The sequence below is a fragment of the Pteronotus mesoamericanus genome, unplaced genomic scaffold (genome assembly GCF_021234165.1).
Source record: "Pteronotus mesoamericanus isolate MK-2021 breed Mesoamerican mustached bat unplaced genomic scaffold, CSHL_Meso_final scaffold_165, whole genome shotgun sequence".
NCBI lineage: Eukaryota > Metazoa > Chordata > Mammalia > Chiroptera > Mormoopidae > Pteronotus > Pteronotus mesoamericanus.
In genome coordinates, this window is record NW_026555307.1 from 7,814,227 (window position 1) to 7,839,341 (window position 25,115).

At 36.8% G+C, this 25,115-nt stretch overlaps 1 protein-coding gene across 1 annotated transcript in view; it reads left to right on the forward strand.

Annotated features, from left to right (window-relative positions):
• The window catches only part of LOC129083212 (zinc finger protein 420), a 367,495-nt gene that overhangs the window by 197,449 nt on the left and 144,931 nt on the right, over nucleotides 1-25,115 (forward strand). The window contains exon 6 of the mRNA XM_054589068.1: nucleotides 22,654-23,341. Within this exon, the coding sequence (XP_054445043.1) occupies nucleotides 22,654-23,341 (688 nt within the window). The remainder of the gene's footprint in view (nucleotides 1-22,653; nucleotides 23,342-25,115) is intronic.

Below are 25,115 nucleotides of genomic sequence, written 5' to 3' on the forward strand. Positions count from 1 at the left end.
ATGACTGTATAGTATTCCATTGTGCAAATGTTCCACAGCTTTTTTGTTCATTCATCTACTGAATAATGAATATTATTATTCAGCACTTGAGCTCTTTCCAGATCTTAGCTATTGTAAATAATGCAACTATGAACATTGAGGTGCATATATTCTTTCAAATTGGTGGTTTGGAATTCTTAGGATATATTCCCAGAAGTGGGACCACTGGGTCAAAAGGCAGTTCCATTTTTATTTTTTTGAGGAAACTCCATACTGTTTCTGCAGTGGCTGCACCAGTCTTCATTCAACAGTACAAAAGGGTTTCCTTTATTCCACATCCTTGTCAGCACTTCTTGTTTGTTGATTTATTGATGGTAGCCATTTTATGGCAGGTGGGAGATGATATCTCATTGGGATTTTAATTTGTATTTTTCTGATGATTAGTTGAGCATTTTTTGGCCGTCTGGATGTCTTTTCTTGAGAAGTATTTATTCAGGTCCCTTGCCCATTTTTTAATAAGATTGTTTGTCTTGCTGTTGAGTAGTATAAGTTCTTTATATATTTTGGAAATTAACCGCTTATCAGATATATCATTAGCAAATACATTTTTTTAAATATAGTTGGTTCCCTTTTCACTTTGTTGATGGTTTCTTTTGTTACGCATAAGCTTTTTAATTCGATGTAGTCCCATTTATTTTTTCCTTTGTTTCCCTTGCCCTGGGAGATATATCAGCAAAAATATTGATATGAGATGCCTGGCATTTTACTTCTTTTTTTTAAATCCACATCCCAGGACATGGTTTTTGATTTTTTTTTTTTGAGAGGGAATTAGAGAAAGAGAGAGGGAGAGAAACATTGATGTCAGAGAGCAACATTGATCGGTTGCCTCTTATGTGCACCCCAACTGGGTACCAAACAAACCTAGGCATGTGCACTGACCAGGAATTGAACCCATGATATTTGGGTTTATGGGATGATGCTCCAACCAACTGAGGCACACCAGCCAGGACTACTTATGTTTTCTTCTAGGATTTTTATGCTTTCATGACTTACATTTAAATTTTTTAATTCATTTTGATTTTATTATGGTGTATGGTGTAAGTTGGTGGTATAGTTTCATTTTTTTTGCATGTACCTGTCCAGTTTTCCTAACACTGTTTATTGAGGAGACTGTCTTTATTCCGTTGTATATTCTTGCCTCCTTTGTGAAATATTAATTGACCTTAAAGGTATAGGTTTATTTCTGGGCTCTATTTTCTGTTCCATTGATCTATATGCCTGTTCCTATACCAGTACCAGACTGTTTTGATTACAGCAGCCTTGTAGTGTACTTTGATATCAGGTATTGTGTTACTTCCAACTTTGTTCTTCTTTCTCAGGATTGCTGAGTATTTGGAGTCTTTGATCTATGAAATATGCTGTTAGTATTTTTTGAATTAGGTTGAATCTATAGATTGCTTTGAAGATATTTATTTATTTAGTATAATTAATTAATTCATTTTTTCAAATACTTTTGTCTCTGCCTTCCCCCCACCACTTTCCCCTGCCTCCCTTCCTTCTCTCCCTCCCTCAATCCTTCCCCTCTTTGGCTTTGTCCATGAGTCCTCGCTATATGTTCCTCAACTTGACCCTTCCCTTCTTTTGCCCCCACCCATCCTTCCCTTCTTCCCTCTTGTCTCTGTTGGTTTCTTTTTTCTTTCAGTGTTGCTGGTCTTATTTTCCTTGCGTCTTTGTTTTGCTGGTTAGGTTCCGCTTATAGGTGAGATCATATGGTATTTGTCTTTTGTCCCATGGCTTATTTCACTGAGCATAATGCTCTCTAGTTCCATCTATGCCGTTGCGAAGTGTAGTAGTTCTTTTTTTCTTTCTGCTGCGTAGTATTCCATTGTGTAAATGTACCATAATTTTTTGATCCAATCATCTACTGATGGGCATTTAAGTTGCTTCCAACACTTGGCTATTGTAAATTGTGCTGCTATGAACATTGGGGTGCATAGGTTCTTTGAATTGGCGTTTTGGGATTCTTAGGGTATAGTCCCTGCAAGGGAATCACTGGATCAAAAGGCAGTTCCATTTTCATCTTTTTGAGGAAATTCCACACTGCTTTCCACAATGGCTGCGCCAGTGTGTAGTCCCAACAACAGTGTACTAGGGTTCCCTTTTCTCCACAGCCTCGCCAGCACCTATTGTTTGTTGATCTGTTTATGATGGCCATTCTGACCGGTGTGATGTGTATCTCATAGAGTATGTAGACATTTTAATGATGTTAATTCTTCCAATCCATAAATGCGGTATATGCTTCCACTTATTTGTATTTTCTTCATTTTCTTTCTTCAACGTACTATAGTTTTTGAGTACATATCTTTTACCTCCTTGATTAGGTTTATTTCTAGATACTTTTTTTGTTGTAATACTAAATGGGATTATTTTCTTAGTTTCTCTTTCTGATAGTTTATTATTGGTGTAAGAAGTACCACTGATTTCTCAATATTAATTTTGTGTCCTGCTACTTTGCCAAATTCATTTATTAGATGTGGCAGTTTTTGTTGGAGTCTTTTTCGTTTTCTATGTACAACATCGTCTTCTGTGAATAATGAGTTTTACTTCCTCCTTTCCAATTGGATGCCTTTTATTTCTTCTTCTAGTCTGATAGCTGTGACTAGGACTTCCAGTACTATGTTTAATAAGAGTGGTGAAAGCAGACTCCCCGTCTTGTTTCTGATTTTAAGGGAAACATTTTCAGGTTTGCATATTGAGTATGATGTTGGCTCTAGATTTTTAATATATGGACTTTATTATGTTGAGGTATGATTCCTCTATTCCCACTTGGCTGAAAGTTTTTATCATAAGTGGCGATGTGGTGTTGTGACGTTGTCTGTGGGGGAAGGGTCAGAGAAGGAACACTGCCGCTTACTCTGCTCTTGTGTCACTTTTCTTTCCCTCCCTTAACTTCTCACATGTGGATAGTGCCCTTTTAGGTGCCAAATTGCAGATGGGTGGGTTTGTGTACATTCTAGGACCATGTGGGTGTCTCCAATGGACTCTCCTGTGAGAAGGAGAGTTTCTTCTGCTGCTGCAACCTCTACAGATTTTTACAGCCAGAAGTTTTGAGTCTTTAGTTTCCCACACTGAAATCCTGGGTTTCACAGTCTGTCTCACTCCCCAGTTGTTTCTCCCAGCTTATCCACACACTAATGTGGGGCCAAACCCTGCCTTTCCTGCATGGTCCACCACCTTGCCATGCATCCTCTCTGCCCCAGCTGCCCTCTCCACCCCTCCTACCAGCCTGGATGAATGTTTCTTTAACTCCTTGGTTGTCAGACTTCCATGCAGTTTGATTTTCTGGCAGTTCTGGTTTTTATTTTGTTTTTAAATTGGTTGTTATCCTTCTTTTCATTGTGCAAGGAAGTGAAGCATTTCTACCTATGCGTCCATCCTGGCAAGAACCTCTATTTTCATATCTGATTTTATTTGAGTCCTCTCTCTCTTTTTCTTGATGAGTCTGGTTTAGCATTTGTCAATCTTTTTATCTTTTCAAAGAACCAGCTCTTGTTTTCTTTGATCTTTTGTATTGTTCTTTTAGTTTCCATGTCATTTATTTCTCCTCTGATCTTTATTTTTTCCTTCCTTTTACTTACTGTGTTTGTTTGTTGTTCTTTTTCTAGTTTTTTTTGGTGTGGGGTTAAATTGTTTATTTAAAATTCTTCTTACTTTTTAAGGTAGACCTTTAATATTATGAATGTCCCTCCCAGGGCTGCTTTTTCCATGTGCCATATATTTTGGGTTGTTATGTGTTCATTTTCATTTGTTTCCAGGTGAATTTTCTTTTTTCTTGATCTTATTGATAACCCGTTTATTGTTTAAGACATGCTATTTAGCCTTTATGTGTTTGAATGTTTTTGAGTTTTTTAATTGTAATTGTTTTCTACATTGATGCTGTTGTAATCTGAGAAGATGCTTGATATCATTTTATTCTTGAATTTGTTAAGATGTATTTTGTGTTTTAACATGTGATCTGTTTTCAGAATTTTCTGTGTACGCTTGAGAGGAATGTATATCTGCTGATTCTGGACGAAATGCTCTGTTAGAATCAGTTTAACCCATCCATTCTACTGTGTCTTTTAAGGTCTCTGTGATATTGTGGATATTTTTGTCTGGAAGATCTATGCACTGAGGACAATGGGTTGTTAAAACCCTCTAATATGACTGTGTTGCTGTCGATCTCTCCCTTAAAGTCCACCAAGACTTTTTTAAAAAAGATTTTACTTACTTATTTTTAGAGAGGGGAAAGGAGGGAGAAAGAGAGGGAGAGAAATAGCAATGTGTGGTTGCATCTCACATGCCCCCTGCTGGGGACCTGGCCTGCAACCCAGGCATGTACCCTACTCTGGGAATCGAACTGGCAACCCTGTGGTTTGCAGGCCAGTGCTCAATCCACTGAGCCACACCAGCTAGGGCGGATTTTTTTAATACATATTCATGTGCTCCTATATTAGGTACATAACATGTTTACTAAGGTTATAACCTCTTGGTGGTTCCATCCCTTTAGTGTTACGTAATGACCTTCTTTATCTCTTGATTTGTTTGTTTTTTAATCCTCATCGAAGGAAATCTCTTCATTGCCTTTTTTTTTTTTTTTTGTTCGTTTGTTTTAGATAGGAAGGGGGAGAGAGAAAGAGAGACAGAAAGACAGACAGACATTGATGCAATGTGGAACATCAGATTGTTTGTTTTCTCATATGCACCCTGGTTGGGGGTCAAACCCACAATTTGTGCATATGCCTTGAGCGGGAATCAAACCCACAACCTTTTGGTTTATGGGAGACACTCCTACCAACTGAGCCACATTGGCCCTGGTGGGTATTTTCTCCTTTTTATTTTAATTATGGGACTTACGTTCAGCTAGTCTTCAGGTGGTTCTCAATGATGATTGTTCCATAATTTAGTTATAATTTTGTTGTGGTCATGGGAGAAGATTAGCGCAGTGTTTACCTACTGTAGCATCTTGCCTGGAAGGCTAAACATTTAATGTTTTTGATACTGTTAGGATTTTTCAAATTTCCCTTTTCCAGTTTCTTAGTATATGTAACCACAATAAATTTTTATATATTGACTTTGCATAATTCTACTGATTGTATTGTTTTATTGTGTTGCTATTGTTCTTTATTTTGGTATATTCCTTTAGATTTTCTACATTTAAAACATTACTTTCTTAAATAAGACAGTTGGCTTCTACATTTGCGTACTTTATCACTTTCTTATCCAGTTGTACTGACTAGGATGTCTAGTCAAATGTTAAGTAGAATGGTGAGAGTGAAAATTCTTAGCAGTTCACCAAATTTTGAAGGGAAACATTTAATATTTCAATCTTAAGCCTAATATTAACTGACTTTTTGTAAGTGATCTTTTATTTCCTTTTTATTGAATTTATTGGCGTGACATGGTTAAAATTTTACACAGGTTTCAGGTACACAGTCCTGCAACACATCATCTGTACTCTGTATTGTGTTCACCACTCCAAGTCAAGTGTCTGTTTCTTACCATTTTATCTCCCCTATTCTTTTCTCCACCTACCCCATCCTTCCTCCCCACAGCAATCACCACCCTGTTTTCCATGTCCATGAGTTTTTTTTCTTTTTTGCACAGTCCCTAAACACTGCCAGCCCCCCACCAACTGACAGCTGTCAGCCTATTTTCTGTCTACTAATCTGCCTCTATTTGGCTTGTTAGTTGTTTTTTCATCTGATTCTACATATGAGTGAAATCATATGGTACTTGTCTTTCTCTGACAGCTTACTTCACTTAGCATATTGCTCTCCAAATCCATACATGCTGTCACAAAGAATAAGATTTCCTTCTTTTTTACAGCCTTGTAGTATTCCATTACGTGAATGTTCCACAGCTTTTTTGTTCACTTATCTACTGATGGACTCTTGGGCTGCTTCCAAATCTTGGCTATTGTACATAGAGTTGCATATATACCCTTTTGAATTTATGTTTTGTGTTTCTTCAGATAAATTCCCAGAAGTGGAATTGCTGAGTCATAAGGCAGGTCTATTTTTAATTTTTTGAGGCAACTCTCTATTGCCTCCTACAGTGGATTCACCAGTGTGCATTTCCACTAGCAGTGCATGAGGTTTCACTTTTCTCCACATCTTCATCAACATTTGTTGTTTGCTAACTCATTGATGATAGCCATTCTGATAGGTGTGAGGTGATAGCTTGTTGTGGTTTTAATTTGCATCTCTCTGATGATTAGTGACATTGAACATCTTTTCCTATGGTTATTGGCCATGTGTATTTCCTCTTTGGAGCACATGCCCATTCTTTAGTTGGCTTTTTTTTTTTTTTTTTTTTTGGTGTTGAGTTCTAAAAGTTCTTTATAAAATTTGGATATTAACCCCTTATTAGAAGTATCATTGGCAAATATGTGCTCCCATTCAGTGGGCCATCTTTTCATTTTGTGGGTGGTTTCATTTGTGGTGCAAAAACTTTTTAGTTTGATGCACTCCCATTTGTTTATTCTTTTCTTGTTTTCTGTGCCCAAAGAGATATATCATAAAAAATATCATTATGAAAATACATGAGATTTAACTACCTATGTTTTCTTCTAATATTTTTATGGTTTTGAGTCTAACATTTAAGAGTTTGTTCAATTTTGAATTTATTCTTGTGTATGGTGTAAGAAGGTGGTCTAGTTTAACTTTTGTACATATCTGCCCAATATTTTCAAAACCATTTATGTGGAGCAGTCGGAGAAGAAAGAGATGTTATCCCAGAAAGGGGAACTGAGTCAGCAAAGGTGATCCAGTTTGTGACTGTGTAGTCAGTATCTGGGAGGGACACTTGCTGAATGAGTGACTGAAGACAAGATGGCCGAGCGTGCCTTTCCACAGGCACTGTTGATTTTGTCAGTCCAAAAATATTATATTCCTCAATAAAGATCAATGGAGTGTCAAAAAAAAAAAACAACCCAGCCATTTATTGACTAGACTCTCTTTACTCCATTGTATGTTTTTGCCTTTTTTGTCATATATTAACTAACCATAAAGGCATGGGTTTATTTCTTGGCTCTCTACTCTGTTCCCTGGCTCTATATCTCTGTTTTTATGCCAGTACCATGCTGTTTTGATTACCATGGCCTTGTAGTATAGTTTGATATCAAGTATTGTGATACCTCCAACTTTGGTCTCCCTTATTAAGATTGCTGAGGTTGCATGTGTGCAGGTAAAACCCCATGAAATTAGACAAGGACTTGTTCTAGATAAAACACAATTATCATAGTGTTTTAAGACAAACAATTGCCATCGCCTACTGCACAAGCAATCATTTTATTTCTCTCCAGCTTAAGTAGAGAGAACTTGTTAATATATATGACATTAAATAGACACCATAGAAAGGCCAAACTTAATAAATGAGGCTAGATTTGCCATAGGTTAAAGACTTTGCAAGATTTGCCATAAAACAACTTTAAAAAAGCATTGAAAGGATTAAACCAATCCAAATATAATTGCTGTGTCTGTTTGGTTCTCGGGGATGAAAAAGCTGAGATGCAATTAGGAGTATAATAGATTTCTTAAAGGGGATATCTATGGAAGATAAAAGAATAAAGTAAGATTGGGCATAGAAATATATCAGACCATGGTACAGATCTGATACCTGTGGAAAAAACACAGATACTAACAGGGTTGGGCATGTAGAGCCTCAGACTACTATGTAGATATGAATAACCTAACGAAACTAACAGAGTAGTCTGAAGCAAAGATTGTCCATCATAGATATCCCATATGGGCAGAAATGGCCTATCATCTTAGCGTTCAGTCATTGGATGGGGATTCCCTAGGGAGACCTTTGTCTCGTTCAAAATTTGAATTGCATCCTGAAGATGCTAACAATTGGTGGCTATCAGGTAACTTCACTTTCTGCACATGAATGGTAAGTTCCTTTTTGAAGGGAGGTCCTAGTGCTGCAACTCTATGACTGCTTCAAAATGCCAGAAAAAGACAAATACTGTATGAAAATACAACCATATCATAAGCTCAACAATATTAACTTGATAGTATCTAATGTCCAATTAAAAATTAGGAAACATATGAAGAAGCAAGAAAATTATGACTCATAAAAAGGAAAAAATACCTCAGTCTATAAAAAAATTACTAAGTCAATGAAAACAGATCAAGAAAAGGTAGTGGTGGTGAAATTTGCAGATAAGAATTTAAAACAGCTATTATAAATGACCTCAATGTCATCAAGTTGTAAAGCAAAAATAAACAAACATGAACATAGCATATCTTTTCAAGATAGCAACCATAGAAATAAAAGCCAAATGAAACATCTAAAAATGACTATTTAATATCTGAAATGAAAAGGATCATCCAACTATGTATTGTGTATAAAACATAATAAATGTAAAAACACAGGTAGGTGAAACATAAAAAGGTGTGTGTATATATATTATATATATATATGAATACACACACACACACACACACCCACACACACACACCCCCCCCCCCCCATGTTGTCTTATGGCTGTCCCATGAGAGGATGAGATCAATGCCCTTACTCACCCAAAACTGGTTCAGATGTCAAGATGAAATTTGACATAATAAGGCTTACTGGGTAGAGCACGAAAGATACCCAAGCTGTTCCTAAATTGACTTGAGAGAACAAGGAGAAGTGTTTGGCTTTGATGTTTATTGTAGTTACAGGGTGGTCCAAGTGGAGGTTCTACATGTGGGCTACGGCTTGCATGGTTTAAACTTTGTACTAGTACCAACAGAGACAGCATGTAAGCTTTCTTGTTAGCTTGCTTAGGTCTAGGGCAAGAGAGGAAAATGAGGGGTGGGTTTAGGAAATTAGCAGTGGTAAGACCTCAAAAATGGAATCAGACTCTATTTACATGTGCAAACACTAAGCAAAAGAAAATGGAAGTAGCTATACATCAAAGTAAATTTCAGAACACAGAATATCAAAGTGATAATGAGGGACACTTCATCAGAAGTCCTAACAATTCTAACAGAGCTTCAGAATACATCAGTACTTTTCATCTTCTTTTTTCGTCATTATCACTTCCCTAAGGAGTCATTTTACAGATTTTTTTTCTAATTGTCATCATCCCCATAAAATTTTAATAACATAATCTATTTATGTTCCATTGTGTTTTGGAGGGCCACAAACTGTTGTGATATCTAAGGTTTGGGTTTGTTTTTGTTTTTTGTTTTTGCTCTTTTCCACAGAACTATGGAGAATTTTGCTCCATAGGGAGTAATATCACCTCCATTGAGAAGCCAAGACATACATGAAGCAAAACTGATAGACTGAAAGAGGTAATATAATTATAGCTTGAGATATTTATTAACACCCCTCCCTTAGGAATTGACAGAACAAAGAGAAAGAAAGGCTTGAGAACACAATCAGCTGTGCCTAATCTTTGAAGAATATTTTGCATCAAACATTCACCAAAATGGACCCCATAATGCTGGGCCATAAAACAAGTATCAACAAATTTAAAAGAACTGAAATCATAAAGAGCATGGTCTCTGACCACAATATAATTAATTAAAAAGTCAAAAAAGTATCTCTAAATTCCCAAAATATTTAGAAATTAATCACTACACTTCCAATTACTCATGAATCAAAGAAAAAAAAATCCTAAAGTAAATTTTCATCTGGATGATAATTAAAACAACATATCAAAATGTGTGGAATGCAAATAAATGGCATTTTAAAAATTATCTCTTTAGATCAGGGGTCTAAACTTTCACCCCAAGTTGCTAGAAAAAGAAAGGTAAATTAAACTCAAAATGTTGGAAAAGGAAAAAATAAAAAATTAAAGCATAAATCAGTTAAATACATAACAGAATAATAAAGTGTGTGAAGCTGAAAGCTGATTTATTCCTTATAAAATCAGTAAGCAGCAAGAAGACACAAATCACCAATATCAAAAATTAAAGAAGCTACATCACTATAGAGCCTGCAGGCATTAAAAGAATAATTAGGGAATACACAATTTTATACCAACAAGTAGTGTAGGAATGGACACTTTCCAACTCATTTTATAAGATTAGCATTATTCACAACAGTTGGGAAACGCCCAGCCTGATTTCAGAAGCTGTAACCCTGAGACAGGGAGGGCCCCAAGGCTGGAGATAATCAGGCGGCCTTGGAGAAACAGGCTCCTGAGGAGACTTGGCTTGTCCCCTGCCTCTCTGCTTTGCCATGGCTGGTCAATTAGCCCATGATGGGTAAGGGACCTCATGCTGAGGTTTTCAACCTGACAGGCGTTGGCCCGATTTTGGCAGCAGATGAGAAATTGGGGGACACCGAGAAGGGGCAAAAAGGCCCCCAATACCCCTCTGCTTGGCTTGGACATGGCCTGAGCCCTCACTGCAGCTGAGAATCAGTCTCCTTATCTCTTGGTGGTTCCTTCCCCCTCCTAGCTCAGGCTTGAAACAATGTGGGGGCGGTGCGGGGTGGGGGCGGGGCGGGGAGCAGGGACAGCCCTAAATCAGATCTGGCGGATCCCGGGTAACCAGGCCTGAAAATAAATTCTATAGAGTGTTCTGTTCCTCCCTCAAATCTCTGGTCAGCTCAGGCTGCGAAGGACATTCACATTATTTACATCCCTTTCCTTGTCAAGACATTTGCTTTATTTACACCTTTTACCCTGTATCTTTAAGACACCCTTAAGTCTACTTCCCCCTTATCTATTGTTGATTCTTCTCTCTCAGACCCACATAAATTACCGATTTCCTGTCACTTGTTTTCCTAAAAGTATCTATTCTATGTGAAACTTATCTTGCGAATGTAATGAATATACATGTATGCTTTCCTGTTATACCCCACTGATAAGATTTTCAATAAAAGCCTTGGAAGAAGGGGCAACGGGGCCTTTCCCATTAGGAGGATTTGCCATGGCCTTCTCTGGTAGGAGAGAAGTGCCCCAGTCTGCTCTCCCGGAAAACAGAAGTGTTTGTACGTTTGTGTTTGTCCCCCTTATCCGTGACAACCCCCGGGACGGGATCTGCGGGTTTCAGAGCCCTACTCCCACCTCAGCTGGCCCCAGACGGTTTCCCTCAGGTTTCAGGGAGCATTGCGCTCTCTGCGGAGCTCCCCCGCAGCGGCCGCGCAGTGCGACACCCAACCAAAGGCTCTATAAGAATAGAAAACCAAACACAACACAACTAGATAAAAAATTATTAACAAAATATTTTAAAACTGACTCTAGCAATATATAAAAAGGATAATTTATAACCAAAAAGTGTTTATCTCAGGAAAACAATCTGATATGGTAGTCAAAAAGCAATCTATGTTATTCACCATATAAAAATGAAAAGGGAACTAATGTCAAGGATCTAAGCTGCCACTTAAAGTAACTGGAAGAAATAAAGGAGAAAACCCATGTAATCATGTCAGTAAATGCAGGACAATAATTAAATTCAATTCCTATTTATTATAAAACCTTAGAACAGATGAGCAATCTCAGCTTCGTAAAGGATATCTCTGAAAAACTTATAGCTACCATCACACTCAGTGGTGTAAGCCTGAATGCTTTAACTCTAAGATCAAAAACAAACTGGAAACAAGTTAGTACAATAAGGGAAGAAAAAGAAATTAAAAGGTAACAGATTAAAAGGGAACTGTCTTCATTTATAGATGATGTATGATTATGTACATAGTAAATCCCAATGAGTCTAAAAGAAAAAAAGCTGTTAAAACTATTAAGTCAATTTAGCAAGTTCACAGGGTTCTTGTTTTAAATCAAATTTGGGAACATTTTTCCAGCATTTGGGAAAATTTTGGCCAATCTTTTCTGCTCTATTCTCAGTTATATAGTAAATTATTTCATTTTATCCTCCAGTTCATTGAGGATTTAAAATTCTTTTAGTTTTGGTAATTTCTGTTAACCAGACTTCCAGTTTTCTCCTTCTCTTATGTTCATTTGCTGTTAAATCCAAACAGCAAATACCTGATTTTTTTTATATCAGGTATTGGTTTTTTAGTTAGCATTTTCTTCTGAATAATTCACTTGAATTCTTCATCTTTTCATCAGTATTTCTGGTTTTTTTTTCTTGTAGATTTGTAAACATTTATCATGGTTACTTTAAATTCCTTATTTCTAATTTCAACACAGGGGACAGCTATCATTTTTTTTTTCTGTTGACTGTTTTTAATCTTTTGGTCACATTTGCCTGTTTCTTCTCAGAAAAACCATGTAGACAATATGTTATGAAGATGCTGGATCCTTTTTCTTTCTCTGAAGACTGCTGAGTTTTAATCTGATAGGAAGTTAAGTTACTGGAAGCTCATGTTGATTCCTTTTTCAAATTGCTTTTAAGTTTTTTAGATGACTTCTGTTTCAGTTTCAGCTTTTCCTTTAGTTTTATGGTATTCTCTGAGCCCTGGGATGCAGTCTCTACTCTTATCACATGGCTGTTGGGGGGTTTCAGTAGAAAGCTGAAAGGTTTAACGAGGTTTCTCTAACTTTGCACATGACTGGAATTAAATACTCTGTTTTTCCAGACCCAAGTAACTGCTGAAATTTTTATTTCTTTCAGAAATCCAGCTTTTTTTCCTTTTATGCTTCTTTTAGTCTTGCTGTGCAGTAATGCAGTTAAACCAAGCTTTTGAGGAGGAGGTTATGCTAACTTTTGGGCTCTCTTTCCCTGACTTTTCAATTCTCAAATTTTGTCCTCAATTTACAGTCACTCTCATAGCCCAGAACTATGATCTCTGATATTTCTGCACAGATGACTCCTGCTTTCTCCTTGAGATCTATTTTCTGTGTGCTTCATAACTACCGGGTACACAGTGGAAAACCTGGATAAATGTAGATCTTATGCAATGTGTTTTCTTTGTTTCAAAGGTTGTATGCACTCCAGTTTATTCCTCCTTTTAATCACTCTCTTTTTAAATTTTTTATTATTTTGTATTGTTATCCTGTCAAAGTTGTCCCAATTTTTCCCTCTTTGTCCTTTTCCACCCATCCCACCCACTGCTTCCATAGTCAGTTCCCACACTGTTGTCCATGTCCATGGATCATTACCAAACAAGTGTTTTTTTCTGGTTGGCCCAGCATTTATCATTTTATCAACTGGAAGGCTGTTTTGATACAAACTTCTTTTACATTACCAGGATCTGGATGTGTAGACCAACTTTTTAGACTTGGAACTTGCTTATATTCCTTTTTTTTTTTTTAGGGAAGTTTTCCATCATTTTTTCATTTTTTTAAAATTTATAAATCGTGTTTATTCTATTACAGTTGTCTCAATTTTTACCACTTTACCCCCCTTTTCCATCCCACCACCACCCCCAGATTCCACAGTCAATTCCCAGTCTGTTGTCCATGTCCATGGGTCATTTATACATGTTCTTTGTCTAGTCCCTTCCTCTTCTTTCCACGATTGTCCTCTTTCCCCATTCCCTCTGGTCACTTTGAGTCTGCTCCATGTTTCCACGCCTGTGGTTTATTTTGTTGGTTAGTTTACTTTGTTGAATAGAGTCCACTTATAGGTGAGATAATATGGTATTTGTCTTTCATCAACTGTCTTATTTCTCTTAGCCTAATATTCTCCAGTTCCATCCACGTTGTCGCAAAAGGCAGGAGTTCCATCTCTCTCTCCCTCCTTTCTTTCTTAAATGAATATTGATTTTATTTATTTTTTTAAATGTCAAAGTTAATTATAAAATAATTTATAATCATTTAGAAAATAATTTATAAAAAAATTTAAAACCATTATAAAGTCTCAGCAATTAAACCAACATGACACCTGCACAGAAATAATCAGGTGGATCAATGAAATATAATGAGCATTCTAGAAACTAACACATATATGTCTAACAATGAAATATATGATTAAGTTGATATTTCAAATCCATGGGGAAAATAAGGCTTATTCAACAAATAAGGTGCATGGACCACTTTTACTTGAAATAAAACAAACATAGAGCCCTATTTCACACATTATACAAGAAATATTCAGGTGAGTTAAAAATCAAAGTGTAGAATCTAAGGAATTTTAGAAGAAAATAGAACTAATATTTTTCATAACCTGAAGTAAAATATTCAAACCCAGAAGCTCTAAAGTAAATATTGAGAATATGAATATATTAAACATTTAACTATATAGTAATATACATATAAAAAAAGTTAAAGGACAAGGAATAGAATAGAAAAGTATTTGCAACACATAATAGGTTTTTTTTGTTTCTGTTTTTGTTTTTTTGGGGGGGGCAGTTCTAAAAACTTTTAATCAATTAATGGATAAAGAATACCAAAAAGTCATTTAAAGTTGTTTTTTTTTAAATAATAGAAACAGGCAAGAAACATATTAGGTTTAGTTTCAACAAATAGTAAAGGAACAATAAAAATAACATCATTGTCAAAACCAGATTAATGAGTATTAAAAATACTGGTAATATCCAGTATTCCTCCTAATTCTCTCTGAGCTCACTGAGATCATTGAGCTTCCTTGTGACCATTGTTTGGAACTCAATATCTGATAGTTTACTTGCCTCTATTTCATTTAGTCTCTTTGTGGGTATTGCTCCTTTCCCATCGAGTGAGGTGTATTTCTTTTTCTTCCCAAGTATTGGCAACTCTGGAAGGAACTGGGTATTCACGGAAACTTTCTTCATCTTAAAGCAGTCCCTCTAGCATATTTTGCATTGCTGGTTTGGTGGAGGTGTACTCTTTTACCCTTCTTTTGTCTGGGAAACTCCTTATTTCACCATCCATTTTAATTGAGAGCCTTGCTGGGTAGAGCAGTCTTGGTTGCAGGCCTTTCCTTTTCATTACGTAGAATATTTCTTGCCAGTCCCCTCTGGCTTGCAGTGTTTCTGTGAAGAAGTCAGGTGCTAGCCGTATCGGGGCTCCCTTATATGTTACTACCTCTTTCTCCCGTGCCTCCTCTAGGGTTCACTGTTTGTCTTTGATATTTGCCATTTGAATGAAGATGTGTCTTGGAGTGGGCCTCATTGGGTTCCTCTTGAATGGGACCCTCTGTGCCTCCTGGACTTGTGTGACTTTTTCTCTCCTCCAGTTAGGGAAGTTTTCCATCATTACTTTTTCAAATAGGTTCTCCCTCCCTTGCTCCTCTTCTTCTCCTCCTCGTATCCCTATTATACGGATATTATTACGTTTCAGGTTGTCCTGCATTTCTCTGAATGCCTTTTCATTTTTTTTGAGTCTTTTTTCATTTTCTTGCTCTTTCTGGGAGCTTTTTTCTACCTTGTCCTCCAGCACTCTGATTCAATCCTCAGCTTCATCTAGGTTGCTTTGAATTCCTACTGTGTTCTTTAATTCAGAAATTGTATTCTTCATTTCCTCTTGTCTTTTATTGATAGTTTCTGTGTCCTTTTTCATGCTGATATAGTTTGCAGTAAGTTCCTCATAGTTTCCCTGTAGTTTTTGGTAATTCTCTCTGAGCTCACTGAGATTATTGAGCTTCCTTGTGACCATTGTTTGGAACTCAATATCTGATAGTTTACTTGCCTCTATTTCATTTAGTCTCTTTGTGGGTATTGCTCCTTTCCCATCGAGTGAGGTGTATTTCTTTGTCTTCCCATTATTTGTGAGACTCTTCTCTTTTGCTTCTGCTTCTTAAGTTGATCTGTCTTGATTTCCCAACTTCGTGGTATGAACTTCTATGGTTAGAGACCGCTGCTTTTACTTTCTGGCTTTGCCTCTTATGTCAGATGTTGACCTTATCTCATTTTAGGCAGTGTGTTCGAGACTTCCAGGAATCTACTGTTTGTGGCTGTCTCCTTCAGCTGTTAATTTATTCACTCTGCATTCAGCAGGCCACCTTAGACAGCTCAAAGCGGGGCAGAGTCCCTCCTGGGGGCAGGGTTATTGGGTCCTCTCTCACTGCTGCCATAAGGGAGAGGAGTCCGCACTGGGATCCCGCTGGCTACTTTCTCTGTTCTCTCCCCAGAGCCTCCATCCTCATTCTCTCCTCAAGTGTCGCCAGACTTCTCTGCGCCCCCTTTAGCCAGGGATCTACTGTCTGTGGCTGCCACTCTGCACTCAGTAGTCAGCTTAGACAGTCTGGCGGGGTGGAATCCCTCCTGGGGGTAGGGCTATTTGGTCCTTTGACAGTGATACAGCTCAGGGGGAGTGGTCTCTGCCTGAGCAAGATGGCTGTTGCCGCATGGGGGATGAGTTAGCACCAAGATCCCAGTGGCTACTCTCTCAGTTCTCTCCCCAAAGCCTCCTTCCTCAGTCTCTCCTCAGGCATCTCTAGACCACTCTGTCCCTGCCTTTGCCAGAGACCAAGGTAAGTAGCTGCGAATAAAAATCTTTGTGTTGGACCCTTAAACTGTCTTTGCGTCTCCAGCCACCTGTCTCTGGCAGAGAGCAACCCTCTCACTTTTCGCAGCTGGCTGTATCTGTGTACTTTTTGGGCTCTGGTGCTTTGGGCTGTAGATCCCCACTTTTGGTTTAGACCCTGCTCTTCTCTAGGGGATCCAATTGGACGTTTCAATATCCCTCTGGTGCTGCCGCCTGTGGGTGCCCCGCCCACCTTCTCAACCCTGTACCACACTTCTTACCAATTAGATTGCACTAATGCCGATTCTTCTGTCTCTGAGGTTACAAGGCTCCTCTCTCACTATTGTTCAGTTGTTTGTTCCAGGTGATTTCTCCCCAATTTAGTTGTAATTCCAGGTGGGTCCTGGGAGGAAGTCAGTGCGACTTCCACTCACTCCTTCGCCATCTTGATTCTTCCCTATATTCTTAAAATTATTAAAGATTAAAAAAATTCTGTGTTTGTATACCCTATTAAATATTAAAACAAAGATTTTAAATATTCACTTATTTATTCATTTTACAATATAAAAAAACAAACTCATTAAATGTTGATGTAAAAATCATATTTTTACAAAAACATAACTGTTGTCCAAAAGGGAAGAAGTGGTGAGAAAAGTGGCATTGCTGCATAATTGAAATTTATACAGTGTCTTCCTTATAGAAGGCAGCTGATCTTCACATCTGATTCTGCATTCAATGTGTTTCTTTTTTTTTAATTTAATCTTTATTGTGTTTTACTTCATTACCATTTAGTCCCCTTTTACCCTCTCTGCCCAGCAATCACCATGCTGTTATCCATGTCCATGAATCCTTTTTCCTCAGTCCTCTCCCCTACTAGCTGTCATCCTGCTCTCTATGTATGAGTCTGTGCCCAGTTTCAAGTATATGAAGAAAAATATCTTCCTTCATGTATATGTGTACTTTGAAAGAGAAGTATTTTAAAAGTCTTTTCAGATTGTCATGGATATTTTTCATTAATACTAGACTCAGACTTAAGAGACGGTAAACAACTTACTGGTTGAGCCCACCTTTCATATACAAACCAACCAATCCAAGACAATACCCTCAAGCACTTTCCTTATCTAACTGTCACACACCAAGCCAATATATCCCTTTCCCTAAATCACCAACGATCAGATAGCAGTCAAAAAGAGACCATAGTGCCCCATAGTGCCCCAATAGTGTTCAAACTAGTCCATCCTGTCTGTTTCTCCTGCCCTGCCCTGCCTTGCCTTTTTTTTTTTTGTAGAATCAAGCCCCAGTAATGACTCTGGCCTAGACTTTCCCCTCAGTTCTGTCTCCTGACCACATGTAGCCCTGAGTAATATGGCATGTCCCTTCTTCTCAAGAATTAAAGATAATTTCCTTCTAATGGCATTAGCCTCGGTGTCACCACTCAGTCACCTGCCATAAATTAAAACTTCCTGGATACAAATGAGACATTTACTATTGTGCAAATGTGCAAATACCCTTGCACCCTTGACTACACATTAGTGCAAATGTGAACATAGTTAAAAAGACAATTGAAGTGTTGTTATTATTAACAAAACTAGTTTTGATTTTGTGGACCTCCCATAAAAGTCTCAGATAGTACAAAGTTCATGAATGACACTTTGGTGGTTTTGGTCTTTCTTGTTTTATATCTCCTTCTTTAACATTTCAGTCTTATTTTTTCTTTTGTTGTAGTCTCCTGTTTATAGACATTCTTAAATATATCTAAAAGATAAAAAGAGAATCATTGTCTAATATTTATCTTTCTCTTATTCTTCATTTTTTCCTTCCTTTTCCTGTACAATACCTTATACTTGCTTTCTGCACTCAGTCTCACTTTCCATTCTCACCATGAGACCTGCCATCAGATTTCTTTTTTTTTCCCTTTTTCATTTATTGTGCAATTACAGTTGTCCTCAGATTTCAAAATCCATAGGTCTTGGACCAAAGTAATAATATCAGTATCACTATTTTTCCAATAAATTTCCACATGTCATATCATAATGCTCAGATTCCTAATACCTATTTGTGTACCTTGATTTGGGTGAAAAGTACTAACTCATTCACGTTCTGTTTCCTTGAGTGCCCATTCAGATGTTGGTTGCTTTTCCTTCCTTTATTTGCATTGCCTGGAAAAATAAATATTTGTTGAATAAATGGATTTTATTTCCAAAGGCTCTCTTTGGTATAAAGGATCTTTCTTTATCCTCAGTTCTTGTCACTATAAAAACTGTGTAAGCTATAATAATTTTATCCATTCTTAAGCATAAATGGTTTTCAAGTAGACATTTTTTGGCCCATTTCTCCCACCTGAACTCTAGTGGAATATTTTAATCTGCCTACAGCAATACAGCAATCAGTTGCCTCATCCTTTTGGTTATTTATATATCAGAAGTAATTGTCATTATCTTACTCTCATTTGTTTTTTGGTTTTGTTTTTTTTTACTTTTTGTTGTTTACACTGTTACAAATGTCTTCATTCCCCCCACCTTTGCACACCTGCCCCCGCATCCCAACTCCCCCTTCCCTCTGGCCATCACCACACTGTTGCCTGTGTCTGTGGGATATGCATATATGTCCTTTGGCTAATCCTTCACCTTCTTTCATCAAGCATCATTTTGTCTCCGTTATCAGCCCCTTGTAGTAGAAGGTTGATTCCATCATCTCTGTTATACTTTCTTAATGATCTCTGTACAGTTTGTGTTATGTTATTTTACTCTGTGAATATTTTACAGATTCATATTTTCATTTGCCACTGACATCTTCCAAAATGAAAGCTATATTGTTCCAGGCATGGACTGCTGTAGTTAGTATTTGGATTTTCATGATTTTTGTAGTTCCTTCAGTTTTTCATATTGTCAATATGCTGAAACAGTATCACATAAAAAATTTAAATCCTTTTCTTTTTCCAAGGGCTGACAGAATAATATCCCATCTGATCATTCCAAATGTATTTTTCTCTGTAACTGAGAACTTTCACTAAGCTCTATTTTTTCTGGTCTCCCAAATGTACTCCCTGCAATTGATTTTTATTCTTTACCACTGGGCCTTTCATTATGTGACAGCTGCTCTGCGCCCATATGGATACTTGCAAAGTTGGCCAACTACAAAATTTAAGGGTACAGTAGTACACACAAGACCACCCTCATTTCTGACACAAATTATAAGTTCAAGGGCCCCCAATACTACTGTTAGTGTCAATAATTTGCTAGGACTCACAGAATTTATTGAAAGCTGTAACACTCACGGTTATAGTTTGTTACAAAGGAAGAATATGGATTAAAACGAAGCCAAGCACATAGGGCAGAGTCCAGGAAAGTACCAAACATGGAGCTTCTAGAAATCCTCTCTCTGTGGAGTTTTGGACAGCATTACAGAATATCGCTAACAAGGGAAGCTTCACCTGAGCCTAGTATCAAAAACTTATATCGGGCTCCATCACATAGGCTTGACTGATTATCCATATGGCTGATCTCCGTTTTCAGCCCTTTAAGAGGTCAAGCTGACACTGTGTGACCCAAAAACCCTGTCCTCTATCACATTGTTAGTGTGGCTCAAAGACCCCACCCTAAATCACACTGTTACTTTCTAGCTGGCCACAGGGTTCCAAACAAAGAAATATACTCCTGTTTAGCATGACATTCTGTGGACTCAGATATTACCTTCCAGAAGCCAAAGGCAAATGTCAAACTTCTTATTGGACAAGGTTCTATTTTTTACCACACAATGCTACATATCCTTTAGTTAAAAGATCAGGTTTCACTTCCTGCATGAAATGTGCCTTGACTACTCCAAACCATGTTAGTTCCTTTTTTCTTGCACTCACATTCCACTGATTGTCTGTAACATGCAAATAGTCACATCCTCTGATATGATCTAATAGTTTGGTACATGATTCAACATTGTTTTTATCTGAGGCTTATTTCCTCATCTGATTAACAGTTCCCTCAAAATAAGGTCCTCTCTTTTACTCTTCCATACTGTAGACTGTAACAAAGGATAGATATAGTAGTTACTTGATTGATTATCCATGGTACTGTGCAGGGAAAACATCTTTCTCATCCATTCAGAAATCATTTAATGGTAAGTTCTTTTTAGATATTCATGCCAAGATCAATCCCTTTACTTCATGTAACAGTGTGTTAATGTATACTCAGAGGGTTTCAAAGAAGATAATAAAATATTGACTTTTGAGAGCATAAGTTAGAGTTGGGAGGCTATATTTTCAAATTTAGCATTTTGTATAGAGTGTTCATGTTAAAATAGCAGGGTGTTGAAAGATTTCTTGAAATGGTTAGTCCAGACTATAATTATATTCTAATTTTGGACAAATTAGACATTGAAGGAGAGAAAGAATATGTGAAAGCTTAGATAAATTGGGTAGTAGCATGTCCCTGAAGGTGACTGAAGTTCTTAGGAAGGCAATGTAACTCCAGTTACCAATACAGATTAGTTCTGCATGTTCTAGAAGTACACATAAATGGAATTGTGCAATACTCTTGCATAAAGCTTTCACTCTGAAAAATGTTTTAGCTTCATCTCTTTTGTCATCAGTAGGTTTTTTTCATTTTTTTATTGCTGAGTAATACATTGCTTAGTAATTACATTGTGTAATTACATGACACAATATTACCTCTTTATGTTTTGATGGATAATTGGGCTGTTTCTTGCTTAGGGATATTGTAAATAAGGTGCAAGTTATGGTTAAGATGAACCCATCTTTAAAATTGCTCTACCAGTTATGGGTCATAGTAAGTAAGATTTAGCCAAGAATTTGTAAGAAAAGTAATAGCTAAGGTCAATCAGTGCTATACACATATATTGAAGAATCCAGTCCTTCACAGTCCCCATAGGGAATAGTAGAGTTTAAGGCAGGAAAACTTGAACCCATCTTTTTCTAATAGCGAAAAAGTAATTCAGCAAATTGAATGGAAAAAAAATTACAATTGACAGGAGAATTTAGTTATAGACCACCCCTCTGGAAGAGGAAATTGATGTAGCAGCAGTCACTGATTATGTTCATGTTGCAAGTATGCTTTGTCCTCTGGTTTATTTTTATAATTACTAATGAAAATATTTTCCTAATTCTTCCTTTTCAAGAGAATACATATCGGTTAGATGGAGAGCTAGGGCTTAGACTACAAGCTACTGCTTCTTTCAAAACTATGAAATGAGTGCTTAATAAAGTTCATTTGCCACAGGTGGGCTAAATGCAAATGAAGAAACAAATGGAAGTATTTGATAAAACTTAGGCATGAGGAAATAAATATATAGGCTTTCATTTCCACCTGAACAGTTTTCCTCGCTTACTGGTTAGTGTTCTTGATAGGCTCACTCCATTTTCTCTGAACTTGCCCATTCTAAGAATAATGCCACTTTCACCATCCTTTGCTTACGTGTCTTTGTGTTTATTATACCTGCCCAATGTAGCTTATAATTCAACATGCCAAAGATATGAGTGTTTTTTGGTTATGCCAATGTTTCCTCATTTTAACAATATAGCAGGATTTGTATTTATATTCTATGCATTTTTTCCCTACCAAGAGGTAATTTATTTTGGCCTTTCTATAGATCACAATAGTGAGACAGGCCATCCCACAATGGGTTATTTGTATGTATATATCTAATTCATAACATTTATGTGAAGTCTTACAGTGTTGTTTATTGTATTCTTTTCTAGAAGAAGATGGCAAAGCTGAAGATGTTCTAATGAAGTTTAAAGAATACCAAGATAGGCATTTTAGATCAGTTATATTCATCAACCACAAAAGACTAATTAAGGAAAGAAGTAATATTTTGGGGAAAACACTTACTGTAGGCAAGAACTATATTATTTCAAAAACAACACTACATGAATATAAACCTGATGGAAAGGTTTTGAAAAATATTTCAGAACTAATCATTAGAAATATAAGCCCTGTAAGAGATAAGTTTGGTGAGAGTAATGGATGGGAGAAATCACTCCTCAATACTAAGCATGAGAAAATTCATACTGCAATGAAGCTCTATAAACAAACAGACAGGAGTCTGAGTAATGAACAAGAACTTACTCAGCATCAGAAGGCTCAAACTGCAGAGCAACCATTTGAACAAAATGAGTGTGAAAATTCCTTCCTTATGAAAGGAATGTTATTTACACATACTAGAACTCATAGAGAAGAAAGACTATTTGAATACAATAAAAATGTAATGCCTGTCATCAAAAAGTCAAATCCCAGTGTCCATCCACAAAATCTTATGGAGAAGAAGTCCCATGCATATAACAAATATGGGAAATTCCTTTGCAGGAAGTCCATTTTTATTATACATCAGAGATCTCAAAATGAAGAGAAACCCTTTCATTGTCCTTACTGTGGGAATAGCTTTAGGAGGAAGTCGTATCTCATTGAACATCAGCGAATTCACACAGGTGAGAAACCTTACGTTTGCAATCAATGTGGAAAAGCCTTCCGTCAAAAGACAGCCCTCACTCTTCACGAGAAAACACATATAGAGGGGAAACCCTTCATTTGTATGGATTGTGGGAAGTCCTTCCGCCAGAAGGCAACCCTCACTAGACATTACAAAATACATACAGGGGAGAAAGCCTATGAATGTACTCAGTGTGGAAGTGCTTTTAGAAAGAAGTCATACCTCATCGATCATCAGAGAACTCACACAGGAGAGAAACCATACCAATGTAATGAATGTGGGAAGGCATTTATCCAGAAGACAACCCTCACTGTACACCAAAGAACTCACACAGGAGAGAAACCTTATATTTGTAATGAATGTGGAAAATCCTTCTGCCAAAAGACAACCCTTACTCTCCATCAAAGAATTCATACAGGGGAAAAACCCTATATTTGTAATGAATGTGGAAAGTCCTTTCGCCAGAAGGCAATCCTCACTGTTCATCAGAGAATACATACAGGAGAGAAAGCCAATGGATGTCCTCAGTGTGGGAAAGCCTTTAGTAGGAAATCAAACCTCATTCGCCATCAGAAAACTCACACAGGAGAGAGACCGTATGAATGTAAAGAATGTGGGAAGTTCTTCAGTTGTAAGTCAAACCTCATTGTCCATCAGAAAACTCATAAGGTAGAAACCATGGACATATAGTAAAGGATGTGATTTTATTTTGTAAAAACTTTTAAAGTTACAGTAAACCATGTATGTGATGTTGCTTGCAAGTGTAATATTCAACAGTTTAAGGCACTATGAACATATTTACTTACTGTTTACTATAAAACACACACATACAGAAAGAATTACTAGACAAATTAAATGACAAAAGTCATTGAAAATACAAGTTCCAATTTTTTATTAGATTCATGAGACATAAGCTTTCTCTGTCAAGTTACTACCCACATTTAAAATTGCTTGTTTTCAATTTCAATACCTACCTGGTTGTGAACCAGTAATACACAGTTGGTATATGAACCACAAAAGACTTTTAAAAAGTAGTTGTGAACTGTATTTTTCATTGCCAATATGGAATAAAAATTAGTTGTTACCTCCTCAGAGTTAACCACAGTTCTAACTTGTAACATTATAAATTAGTTTTTGCATATTATAAACTTTTATATAAACTGGATTATATACCATGTACTAATATTTTTTTACATTTGGCTTGTTTCATCATTATGTCTCTAAAATTCATCATTAGTGCATTTGGCAGAAATTTACATATTCTGGGTAGAATCTCATATGAATATATCACCATTTATCCATCTATTTTGGGGGGACTTTTTCTTTGTTTACAGCTTAGGGTCATAATAAATAATGCTTCATTGAATATATTTGTCTTTTGGTATACATATAATTATTTCCCTTGTGTATATACTGAGGAGTGGATTTTCTGGGTCCTGAGGCATATCTGTGTTTGGTTGGCTTTGGTAGATACTACCAAACAACTCAGAACTTTCACAGTATGAAATAATTTATTCTGAAGATAAACTACCGAATATTATCAGTATGGTGATGGTTCAAACCAGAAAATTCAAGGTAGAGGGAAACTCTATGAGCGTTGTTAAAACTGGAAATCTGAATGTAATACATGTATGGAGGCTTTAGCCACAGCCCAAATCTTAATATACCTAACACCAGACAAATGTAATAAATGTGAGAATACCTTTAGCCACAGTAATGCCTTATGTGAAATCAGAAAGTTATACTACAGAAAGGGAAGAACCTAGCAACTTCCTAGCTCAAGGAAGGGTTTTTACAATTAGAGAATTCTAACTTGAGACAAACCCTATGAATAAAATAAAGGGTGTGGGAGATAACCTTTACCTGTGGCCCGTATCTACTGATCATATAAAAATGATGAATATGGAAAAGTTAGCCATAGCTTAAATCTTAACACCATCAAATTCACATTAGATGGGAACTATTCAAATAGAATTATTGTATTATTTAGCCATATCTCACTCCTTATACAACACCAAACAATTCATACCGAAGAAAGGAAAATTAAAGGGGGAACAGATAAGATTTTTAACTTTAACTCAGGAATGCTGCTTCCATGAAAGAAGTCCAACCATACTGAAATCATAATGCTAGAGTCCATATGTAGGCACCCTGGTCAATGGCCAAACTAAGCTCCTAGCGATCATCCAACTGAGCCATCTTGGACATCCAGTCAAGTTTACAGATGACTGGAGTCCACTGGGTTCCAACTGGAACCATGTGACATACCCTAAGCAATAACTGCTCAGCTGAGACCTTCTCAAATTTCTGACTCACAAATGGTTACATTTTTAAATTAAATTTGATAGATTAAAAGAACAGGAAAATGTTAATATCTATTTATATTAGAATAAAAGTATGAATGTTTGAATTCGAGTCAGTG